The sequence below is a fragment of the Betta splendens genome, chromosome 21 (genome assembly GCF_900634795.4).
Source record: "Betta splendens chromosome 21, fBetSpl5.4, whole genome shotgun sequence".
Lineage (NCBI taxonomy): Eukaryota > Metazoa > Chordata > Actinopteri > Anabantiformes > Osphronemidae > Betta > Betta splendens.
In genome coordinates this window covers 11,076,380-11,088,382 of record NC_040899.1, presented here as the reverse complement: position 1 = coordinate 11,088,382, position 12,003 = coordinate 11,076,380, and the positions used below count along the sequence as shown (strand labels likewise).

The window sequence follows — 12,003 nt, the reverse complement described above, 5'->3', positions numbered from 1 at the left end:
TGTTAGCATTTTACCACTGGCCCTTAGGAATTATGTTCTCGCTGTAACGATAATTATCTGGACTCAGCTCGTTATGAGCTCGGGGGGCGATTATCTGTCAGCAGAGTACAGTGCTCGTCAAAACAGACGCACTAATAGAAGGCGCTCACATGCTCTTGCTGTCTCTTTACCCTGCTCTCTTCTTTCTCCCCCTCTGTCTGTCATGTGTCCTAGGACCAACGCTGGCGTGGCTGACGTGTGTATTTAGTAATTTTTGTGCATCGCTGGTTCGGCCCTTGAATGACAACCTCATCTCTCCACCAGCCGTCACCTCTATTTGCATTTAGAGTGACTGGCAAAAGGAGGCCTCTGTGTGTGTGTGTGTGTGTGTGTGGGATGACAGCCATCTAGAATGGAAGCGCACCAAAAAATCTTGACACTAGCTCACAAACTCAAAGTGCTATGTTTAAGGTGAGAAGGAAGCACTGAGCACATTTCTGTTTCTCAGACGCTCTGTGGTGCACAGTTGTTGTTCTCTCGCAGGGAATCGCTTCGCAGCCAGCGAGTAGTTCAAGGTGTCTGTACACAGACGCCGCGTGCACTCGCTTCTTCTTCTGTCTCGGTGCGACGGCGCTCCCCGGGGTGTCTTCACTCATAAGAGCGAGCACGTTGCTGCAAAGTAATCGATCAGCATTCCCCCGTTTCACGCCAGACCCGTCTGTCTCTCCGTCTACTGTACGAGGCAGCTCCAAGTCAGGTGGAGGGCACAAAACCAGAGGGTGAGACTGAACAAGACCTTGACTGGGAGGCGCCATAGTTAGTGATTATTTTCTATCATGACCTTGTGGGAAAAGGAAAAAATTAAATAGATCAGCAGCCCATGTCAGTATCACTGACCTTTGACCTCCAACGTGGACATGACATTAGTTTGCAAACCAAACAATGAACTGAAATCAAGACAGGAGCAGAGTTCCATGACAAAAATACAAGATTTATTTAGAAACATGAGAAAAAAAGCCCACAAATAACACTGTTTATTCCGTAAATACAGGTGTAGTACAAAGACATCTCAGACTCTATTAGGCATTGGTGTGATTCTCTTGAGTGTTTTTCTATGCTTTACAGAGATAAGGCACATTGTAAGCACTAGTGTAAATATAAAGTGGCTGTGTTTGTGAGAGAACGTGGATTTGGTGATCACACTTTCACTAACAATCACCAACACAGGGTGCTGGTTTAATAGAGAAAGGAATAAAAGTACAAGACATGAATCCACACCTGTGCCAGACCTTAACAAACAATGCATTCAATCCCAATAGGAGGCCTTTTTTACAACATCCCGTATGCAAACTTTATTTGTTTCGGTAAGAATTCTAACCCATAATATTATATTCATATAAATATAAATGGAGTAAAATGTACCTGCCACAGTCTCACCCGCCTACATTATATTATGCAGTAACTGTGATTGGACTGGAGACGTTACACACGGCTGATGGCATCAAGGAGATATAAAAAGAAAAACACATAACAGACAAATAGAAAAAGACTATAATGCCCTGTGACCACGCTAGGACGACTCCAACGTAAAAGTACATTAACTCAGCCTTCAGAGACAATAACTCATACGACTCAAACCCCTTTTAAACGCATGGATCCTGTAACATGGCTGGTTGACTACATGTTCATGTCCACCCAGGACTAGTTTACGTTTTCCTGCAGGGCGACGGGGATCAGTTGACGATATAATAAGAGATGGATAATGGAATTTTGCATTTTAACTTGCTTCTGAGATTCCCTCCTGACAGAAAGGGCCATGTAACGAACTGGCAACATGGTGCAGTTGTTGGACTGTCTCAGAAAGAACACGTGTCTGGAGAAACACTCTGATACATGAGCTATGAAACTCTAAAAGTGATGAAGAGTAACTGGTGGAGTCTTTTACACTGTATTGTTTGTACCTTATCACATCCTGTGATCTGTACAGTCTCTAGTGATGTGTGACAACAGGGGAGGTGTATAGAAAATATAGAGTTTGATACAAAAACAATACAGGATAAATATAAAACATTACACAAGGAGGTATAAAAGCCACAAAGACGATTAAAACTACGATTAAACAAAGTGTACGGAGGACATATGAGTACAGTCAATAAACTTTGGCACATAATTAAACACATACACTGATGGTTTGTGTGAGGTTTTCCTGATTAGTGTTGGAGACAAGCCACTAGGGGCCGGAAAAGATGTAGGCATAGTGTCACTGGTTATACTGGTCTTAGTGGAGTGTACCTCAAGGTCTTCACATGAAGCCAGAGCTAAAGAGAGAAAGTTAAATGAGAAAGACAAACATTTTATACAGCAACAACAGCAAATTGTGACTAGTTTTCGTTTAGATGCTAAATGTAAAGTGGCAAAATGTTCTGTATCAGCTATATGTTTTACTTATGTCTTACTTCTTGCGGTCCTTGTCCTTCTTGCCGTTGGCGGTGAGACTCTGTGCCTGCAGGAGCTGAGCTGCAGCTCGTCTTTTGCTGAAGGAACTCTGGTCGTCATCCAGGAGCCTCTTCTTTTCCTCAAGAGCCGCTTTCTCCTCTGCATGGAGGCGCTTCAGCTGCTCGAAACGGCTCTGCAGCTAAAACCACACAACCGAGTTACAGAAATACCCAGCACATATGAAATAATATTCTAAACAAATTTCCATTCACGGTGCAAAAAGCCTGCAGCCGTACTTCTGACACGTCCACATACCTCTCTCTCAGCCTCCTTCAGCTCAGCCTCCTTCTCCTTCACCCTCTGTACAAACATTTGCCTCATCTCATCCTCTCTCTTCTGCAGCTCCACCAGGAACTCCTGACGCTTGGCCTCGTAGGTCTGCTGCAGACTGCACAGACACACACACACACAGATCAGTCGCCTGTTGACAGCTCCCCCTCGTACCGATGCAGGTGCCCGGTGCGCGGTGGCAGCTCACCTGACAGGTTTGCACTCCGGGTCGGTGTCTTTGAAGCCCATTTCCTCCAGCTTGCAGCGTCTGTACAGTTCGTAGTGGCGCGTGTGCGTCTGCTCCCTCAGGTCCTCCATGTTTACGCAGATCAGCATCTCCCTCAGCTTCACAAAGTCGCAGTGGTTCTCGTTTTCCACTAACACGCATCAGTGGACACGCAAGTTGATGGTTAGCCCTCTAGCTACACTTTTCACTGTTTTTACTCCGAACCTACAAATATTAGGCTGAAAAGCATCTACAGCAGCATTATAAACATGACAAATGTGTCCTATTCTTTTACTGAAAGCTGGTAGCTGCCAGAAGTAGGACACGGCTGGTTTTAATGCAAGTTTTTACACGCAAACCATACTCAGCAGGAATGTGGCAACTTCAAAACCTTCCCATGTGTTGAATACTTTGACAGCAGTATTTCTGCTAAAGGAGTGAAATAGCACGTTAAGGAAATAATAGGTGGGTATAAACACAAATCCATCTTACCTTGTACTACACCCCAGGGATACTGACGAGCTTTAACCATCTTATTGCCAACGCAGACTTCTTCTGTGCTGCCTACGACAGCAAAGGGCAGATGACCCTACAAAATAAAAGTACCAGGTCTGATATGTGAAGCTGAAGGAGCTCCAAGAGAAAACTACTAGAATGTGGGTGCGTGTGTCTCGTCTTACGTTCATGGTAGTGTTGACTTTGGATACAGTCTCATCATCCAGAGGGAACTGGTAGATCTGGACCCCGTTGCTAACGAGCTCACTCATGATTTTGATCTTGAACTTGTGCAATTCCGTCTTACTGATGGTGTCAGCTTTGGCAATGACAGGAATAATGTTCACCTATCACCGGATGAGACATTTTACACAGCTATTGTTTAATATTTACACTATTTTAAAGCAATATAATAAGACAATACAACTAAGGAGAAGCTTTGGAACATTTCCTCTATTACAATTATATACAAATGGTTTAAAATCACGTCTCACTTCTCGCCAGAGCTACACTTTTATGTTTGCTTTCTACCTTTATCTCAAAGAATTCATTATACTGTAAAACAGCTTAAATTATAATACACAGCATCACTTATGACAAATCATAGTGACTCATTATTTTAGCATGTTCTAAGGACATTTAACATTAAGCTCAGTTCACATATGGTCACTAAGGTGTGGCTACAATTGTATTTATTGTTCAGTTCAGTTCCGTATCAGCTGAAAGTAAAAGCACTAAGCTGAGTGACTCTGGTGTAATATACGCCCACCAATACAAAAAGCAGACTATTCCAACAGTATTTCTTCTCTGTCCCTTCCAAAATATTCTGTAAGAACAGTTTTTAAATAAAGTTATATAAACAAAGTTGACTTGGGTTATTTCTGGCTGCTCTGCTTTCCAAGTCGCCCCACATTCCTGTCTGTCTGTCTCTCATCTCATACCAGAGAGGGGCTTGGAATAAGTTGTCACTTGACAAGTTTATGGGCCAGACCACACACCCGAACACACAAGCAGAGCACACAGCGATCTCAGCAGAGGAGGCAAAAGGCTGCTAGGAGATCTGTTCAAACAGCTGTCTGAGTGACTGGCTGTGTCGCTGTCAGCGCTGCCCATCTTACAAACGGCTCTTTCTGGGGCGCATCGCACACAAAAGGACAAATGGAGTGTGTGCGCGTGAAGTGATTACAGCATTCCACTGTTTTTTCTGCTCCATTCACACGCATATCCAGGGTTACTAACACTCCAGAGCGGTGAAATCACACACATTAAAACAGCACAAGTGACTACACACAGGGAGCATGGGAAAGTTTCTGACCAATTCAAGAGAGATGGGAGGGGCTGGACAGTGAATGTCTTACAGCAGGATACAAAAAAAGACCCATTTATATTCTAAAATCCAACCACAGCATAGTTACTATGCAGAACTGTCTACTGTCTCTCGCTTACTCATGTTTATATTGAGGTTTGCAAAACTTTTAGTTCATGGGAGGCTGATTTCACAGAACAAGAATAACACCATGTTGGTAAATTCTCAACATTCTTGGTAAATGTTGACTGCCTTAGATGACGAATCAGTATTTTAAAAGTTTACCATGACAGGATGTGTGATAACTATCTGATAATGAAGAGGAACTGAAATAACAGGGTTGGAGTGTTTCTCTGACTTCCTCTACTGTAAAAGCTGCTTTAAAGTCTCTGTCCTCAGTGCAGTTTTTTTTTACTGAAAATCACAAACAAACCCATTTATGATAGGATGAACTGCAAACTTAATCGTGTGTGTGTGTGTGTGTGTGTGTGTGTGTGTGTGTGTGTGTGTGTGTGTGTGTGTGTGTGTGTGTGTGTGTGTGTGTGTGTGTGTGTGTGTGTGTGTGTGTGTGTGACAAACAATACAGTCTGCCCAGGAAGCAAATATACACAAACATCCATGCAGATACTTCACCTACCTTGCTGTCTAGTTTCTTCATGGTGACCAGGTCCAAAGATTTAAGTGAATGTCCCGAGGGTGAGATGAAGTAAAGGCAGGCGTGGACTCGCGAGTCATGGTAGTTGTGAAGTGATCGTTTGATTTTTAGTTCCTCCTGCAGATAACTCTCAAACTGCCTGTCAATGTAGTCCACCACAGGCTGGTAGCTAGAGGAAACATATGAGGAGGATCAGGCATTTGGCTTTTATCAACAGTAAACAGAATATTTTAGAATAGCTGTAAATATAAGTAGGATATATATTGAAACATAATTCAGTCACACTCCAATGCCATCGTCCCTCTTCTTGTGTACACATTGCTACTCTCACCTCTCCTGTTTGTTCATTTGATCTCCAAATCCCACAGTGTTGACCACGGTTAATCTCAGCCTGACGGTACTCTCCTGCAGGTCATAGGTCTGAGCTCGTAGCTTCACCTGTGGCTCAAAGTGGGATGACTCAAAGTTTTCAAAGTTGGTGTTGAACAGCGTATCCATCAGGGTAGACTTCCCGATACCAGTCTCACCTGGAGTCAAAATAAAACACATGAGCTACAGTTTTATGGATATGTTTTGATTATATACACCACCAGTAGTTTATTTGTGTTTGCAACTCAAGGATGAAGATAATGATGTGGAAATTGCAGCATGTGTGACGTCATACCAATGCAGAGAATATTGAAGCAGAAGCCCTGGCAAACGGACTTGTTGACAAGTTGATCGGGGAGGCTGTCAAAGCCCACATGACCAGCCAGAGACAGTGGACGAGTTCCTTTATCCTGAAGAAGTAAACGCATAATCAGTTGCTGTAGTCATTTCCAGGAAACAAAGCATACGCTGTATGTCCATCTTCCTCATATTAAGCCCTCGTCTACCCTGTCGCTATCTGAACTATTTGGTTCACTCATTTTTATAATATCTACACTTTTGAGTGCTGTCAAAGCGGTGTCTGTTTGATCAACACTAAATGATCCCACAAAAGTACTGGATGGAATGTGTGAACACTAAATCTCATTAAATACGAACTGAAAAGCAACACAGTTAGCGCCAAAGCCTAATATTATAACAAAAACAAAAACGCTGACAGAGCTTGTATCGTTACCAAAGCACAGGAGTATTGAACAGTGCAACTGAAAACTATTATAAACGTTTGATCACTGGACGACTCGGTTAGCGTTAGCCAGCTAGCGCCAGTCAGCTATGTTATGATCAAGATGTTACAGTGAATGCCCTGATCAACAAGAAACTTTAGCTCAAATAAATCTTTTAGATTTACATATCGATGTGGGGTTACTGTCCTGCAACGTTACATTGTAGTACAGTTTGTTGCCATGTTTTAACTTGAAAACAACATGCACTCTAAGTAGCTAACTACTAAGTAGCATTAGTTATTAGGCTAGCAGTAACTAGCTAGCTTCGTGTTAGCGGGACACTCCCTGCTGAACCGAAGCACACAGCCAAAAACTACAATGAAGTAAAATACAAACCGGCTGCCGGGCAACATCAGAAGAAGCCATTGTGTTAGTTCGTTTAAGTTAACAAACGAAATATATTTAAAAACACAGATTAACTAAACTCCGACTTCTTTCTTAGTCTCTTGATTAGGACCGCCTCAAACCGAACACAGTCGAAAACTGCACAGACGATACCACTCAGTTCAGAAATTAGGGTAAATCTACTTTAGGTATATTAGTTTAAAATGTATATTCTACATATTAGAGAAACCTGTAAGTAGGAAACAAATATGTATCGCGGATATATACTTATAAACTAAATATTCTCCAGGGAATTAAAGGCAACATAACAATAATAAAGTACTTTAAAAAATATCTTCCCCTGTAGTGAGTAATGGTACAGCGCTACTTCACTTCCCAGTCCTTTCACGGTAATGAGGAATTCTATGTGAGATACATAAAAAATGCGAACGGATAAACTATTAAAGATAAAGTTATGAGTGTTAAATTAATACTAAAATAATAGAATTCTGATTACAAATTGGTGTAATATCTATCTAAACTTGGTTAGTTTTTGTTAGCTATTACTGAGCCAATTCCAATAACAATAAGCATTAAACATAAACATTAATAGAGACTGATTTTTTCATTATGTCCCATCACAACTCAGTCGAGTTTCAATATAAACATTAATTTACTATCCAAAACATTTGATTCCTTTCACAAAATGCCCAACACATACACATGAAGGGTAAATTAACGAAGAGCACGTGAACGTAACACGACTTTAGCCGTCCACTTGGGCCATTGGTAAGAGCGACCCCTATCGGCCGGAGAGCGACACTGATCTTCCCTATGGAGGAGAGGAGGAGGCCACACGAGGATGCTGTCATCCGTTGTCAACGACCTCGACAGACGATAACAACATGAAAATAGATTTATACTAAAAATACTGCGAGTTAATTAACATCGCACTCGGCGTGGGCCGTCCGTGGGGATGATGGCGTCCCAATGCACGGAGCAAGCCGTGCAGGATTTCCTGATGGAGCGAGGAGGGAGGGTCCAACAGATGGAGCTGATGGATCATTTCCTATCAGCGTGGGGAGGGGATGGCCAGTCAAAAGAAGAGGTGGATCTCGAGGTGCTGAAACACGTCGTGGACCGCGTGAGTTTCGTGCAGGTGGAGAACGGCGTGAAATTCGTGTGTTTGAACGCGAGTGGGAACGCGAGCTCGGCGATGCGTTCGGGTGCAGGCGGCCACGATCACGCGGAGTGCAACGGAAATATCCAGGAGACGCTGGACGACAACTGCATCAACGGCAACCCCGACAACGGAGCCCAAACAGGTGAGGGAGATGTACCTGCTGAGAGGATTCTGTCCAGTATAACCCACCATTTACCTTTTTTACTTTGATCTAATGGAGGAAAAAGTACAGCGTGAGTGCATTTCTCCGTTTAGTAGTAGTACTAGTAGTAGAATAACAGGGACTGGCCATTGTTGTTGAAAAGCTATTGTACTAGTCTGTATCTGCCACAGTATCAATATCAAGAGTGTGACTGATATTGATACTGATACTGAAGTGCGAATCACATTAAGTAGTATTCAACAAAATATTAAGACAATACTCAATAAACCTTGTGCAGGATGAAGTAAAGTGCAGGTTAAGACTCTGCAACAGTTTATTCGATTCTGCAGTGTCCCAGCTGGATTTCACTGACAGAAAGTGCTCAATGGTTTAACAGGAGTGTCTGGTGCAATGGCTGCAGGCCTGGACAATGACAAACCATCCAATGGCAATGGGCAACATGCGTCCTCCTCTGACAACAACACCAACACGGGCTTGACCTCTGGAGGAGGAGGGGGGGTGAGCCTGAGGAACAGGAGGAGGCGAGAGTCAGCCCCAGTCATTGGGACGTCGGACCCGGATCAGGCTCACTCCCACAGCAGTCAGCAGGTGAGAGGAGCGCGCCGGGTGTCCAAGGGGTCCCAGCGGGCCGTGCTGACGAGCTGCCTGTCAGAAGACAGCGCGTTGGAGGGGCTGGACCCTGTGGGAGACGTCAACACGCCCAAGGGAAGCCGGCGGAACTTCATCGAGCTGATGATGAGTAGTTCTCCGCAGGTGAGATACTGTCTTTCTCTGACTTTTCACGCCGCGTGTTCTGAGATCTACCGAATGACCTTTGACCCCCGTTGTAATGTCTTTCATGCCTTTCCTGGCAGGTGCGCCGCTCCCTGATCCACCGCGGCTCGCGCCTCTGGGACCCCGCGAGGAACGACGGCGACTCGGCGTCGCTCCTCTCCTCGGCCGCGGACGAGGACTGCGCCTCGGTGACCCTGGACCCGCTGGAGCACGAGTGGATGCTGTGCGCGTCCGAGGGCCTGTGGGAGAGCCTGCAGCCCCTGCTCGCCGTGGAGCCCGGCCTGGTGGCCAAGAAGGACTTCGTGACCGGCTTCACCTGCCTCCACTGGGCGGCCAAGCAGGGCAAGGCCGAGCTGCTGGCCCGGCTGCTGGCCTTCGCCAAGGAGAACGCAGTACCCGTGAACGTGAACGTGAGATCGGGCGCCGGGTACACGCCGCTACACCTGGCGGCTATGCATGGACACACACAGGTGGGTTGCCACGAAGGGGGGGGTGGTTAATAACTTCCTTCAGCAATGTACAAACAGTAAGAACCAACATTATTCAGACCAGGCTCTTAGCAGTGTGTGTGTGTGCATGTGTGCGTGTGTGTGTGTGTGTGTGTGTGTGTTCCAGGTGGTCCGCGTGTTGCTCTCAGACTGGGACGCGGACCTTGAGGCCCGGGACTACAGCGGGAGGCGACCCATCCAGTACCTCCCCCCATCGCTCGCTGCCGGGCTGCAGGAGGAGGGAGTGGTCACGTCCCCGGGCGCCGGGTCCGACGGCGAGAGCGCCGGCGCCAGCAGCGGCGCAGGGCGCGGCTGGAGGTTTCCCAAGGTGCTCCAGGGCAATCTGAACCCCCTGCGGCTGCTGAACCCGCCGGCCGAGGCGGCGGAGGAGGCGCTCGGCACCGGGAAGTCGAAGGGGGGCATGCAGAGGAAGTCGTCCCTGAGCCGGCTGAACGCACGCCTGCACCGAGGCCGCCACAGAGCGCAGATCATCCACAGCGCCTCCTTCAGGGACACGGGGGAGGTGGGACGGGAGGAGCTCCCCAGCAGCCCCCTCCGAACCCGGCCGCTGTCCAACCTGTTTGGATGAGTTTACGCCAGTAAAACCATTTAACACGTTATAAGCTAAGACTAAGATTAAATAGTGTACATCTTAATATATAGTCTGAAGCAGATTTTTTAAATTATTGGAATATCTACAAGGGGATGTTTTTATAAAACTATAACTTTTTTGTTCCTGTTGCAGTTGTTGATCACTAACTGGACGTGGCACAAGTTTTTTTTGTTGTTTTTTTTTATTTCTCTGGTTTCAAAGTTCTGTATTAGAGCAGTACACCAGCCTTTTAGTTTTTTTTTCTACACAGGAATGTATCACATGCCACATTCGTTTTTACTCACGTTGTTGTTTTACAGAGTAATATATTTATAGACCTCATTTCTATATTTCCACGGGTTTTGACTGGTTGGTGCAGATTCTTACATTTCGGTAATGATTTTTTTTTAACACTTTTCCATGTAGCAAATTTTTTAATCTGTTTTTTAGTCATAGATTTCTTGTGTGTCAAGGAAACCATTTACAGTCGTCACTTTTGCACTTGTCACTTTGAAGATGATTGAGAATTATGGGAGGAAAGCTGCAAAAACTCAAACCGGCTGCTTTGGGATCAGATAGTTCTTACAGTTTTACTGTTTGTGCAGTAGAAGTACAAATGTCACAATTTGAACTTTTCTGATACCTTTTCTAATATTAATATAACAAACACTAGAGGGTGAAGATTACACTGGGACACACACAGGGATTTTGTAGGTTTCTACAATTGTACTCACATCCAATTTCAAATGGTGCAGCGTTTTACAGTTTTAACTCTTTGCTTCAAATACAATACAGTTTAATATATTAATCAATCGTGTTTGTAAGAGTTGCTCATCTACACAATTACAGGCAGCAACCAGTGTAAAATTGATCCAATAAAGTCAAACTAACTGCATGTTGTTGTTGTCCTCATGCATGGACGCAGTCATTTGCTCATTTGTCATGTCTGTGTTGTCTCTAAATGGTAAAACGCTGCATGTTAAGCGGTCGAGCACAGTGACGTTTGACTGTTTCCCAGATATCCTGTAAAAATGCTGATCCCATAGTTCATGAATGTTCCCGTTTTGTAGCATTTGTACTCGGACCATAAGACGTCAAATGCTGCGTGGATGACAGTTTTGTACTTATGTTTATACAGATGTACACTGACCTTTATGGGAAGTGTCAATGCTGAGAACTGTTTATTTTTTATGTCTGTAAGTCAGTCTTGTGTCTGTCTTTTTACAAAATGCGTTTATTTAGTACAAACACTGTTGATGAGCCACTGTTGTGTTTCTAGTCGCATCTCGTCTTTAAATATGAAATAAAGCAATAACTACTTGCATTCATGTGCTCTCAGTTGTAGAGTTCAAACACATGCTGAAAGTGCAGGGTCTTCACCGATAGTCACTGTTTTTGGGAATGCCGGTGTTGCCTCCAGCCACAGTGGACCAAAGGCCAAAATGAAGCATGCTATTTCATGTACTGTTCCTGCTGACACCAAGCGATTGTCCCTGTCTGCTGGCGCTGAATAATTGATGATCTGATGACCCTCTGTGCCTGCTTTGGCCCAGCATTTGCAGTATATCCACAGCTTCCTGTGTCCGCAACACTGCGCCCAATATATGCACAGCTAGTTCTCATTCTGCACCTGTTGCCGGTCTGGTCTATTGTTACAGCCACCACAGTGAATTGAGAGACTTCATTCAGGCTAGTGGACGTGTATTTAATATAAATTCACATGTTAGAATTCATCATATGTATAATACAGAAATGGATTGATCATTTAGACTCTTTGACGCAACTTAAACTAAAAAGCAAACCACAGAGAATGCTTGTATCCATAAGACATCCCATATGCAGGAAAGACGTGGTATCCAGCCAGTGTTCTCAGCTGCTGTGGCTGGATACTACTGTTCTGA

At 44.6% G+C, this 12,003-nt stretch overlaps 2 protein-coding genes across 3 annotated transcripts; one reads left to right on the top strand and one right to left on the bottom strand.

Annotated features, from left to right (window-relative positions):
* Window positions 1-949: 949 nt before the first annotated feature.
* Window positions 950-7,073, bottom strand: septin10 (septin 10). The gene is made up of 10 exons (XM_029137389.2): window positions 6,915-7,073; window positions 6,092-6,206; window positions 5,759-5,954; window positions 5,410-5,596; window positions 3,652-3,813; window positions 3,464-3,560; window positions 2,954-3,122; window positions 2,731-2,863; window positions 2,436-2,614; window positions 950-2,297 (listed from the first exon to the last, which is right to left on the bottom strand). The coding sequence occupies exons 1-10, from the start codon at window positions 6,942-6,944 to the stop codon at window positions 2,282-2,284; spliced, it is 1,284 nt and encodes a 427-aa protein (XP_028993222.1). The 5' UTR covers window positions 6,945-7,073; the 3' UTR covers window positions 950-2,281.
* A 634-nt stretch (window positions 7,074-7,707) lies between these two features.
* sowahca (sosondowah ankyrin repeat domain family Ca) lies at window positions 7,708-11,424 on the top strand. Of its 2 annotated transcripts, none has more exons than XM_055505129.1 (4): window positions 7,708-8,227; window positions 8,649-9,001; window positions 9,103-9,492; window positions 9,638-11,424. In XM_055505129.1, exons 1-4 carry the CDS (start codon window positions 7,879-7,881, stop codon window positions 10,097-10,099), a joined length of 1,554 nt encoding a protein of 517 aa, XP_055361104.1. In that variant the 5' UTR covers window positions 7,708-7,878; the 3' UTR covers window positions 10,100-11,424. The 2 variants fall into 2 exon arrangements, with proteins under 2 accessions (XP_055361104.1, XP_028993526.1); XM_029137693.3 differs by having other exon boundaries at window positions 8,625-9,001.
* The last annotated feature ends 579 nt before the right edge of the window (window positions 11,425-12,003 follow it).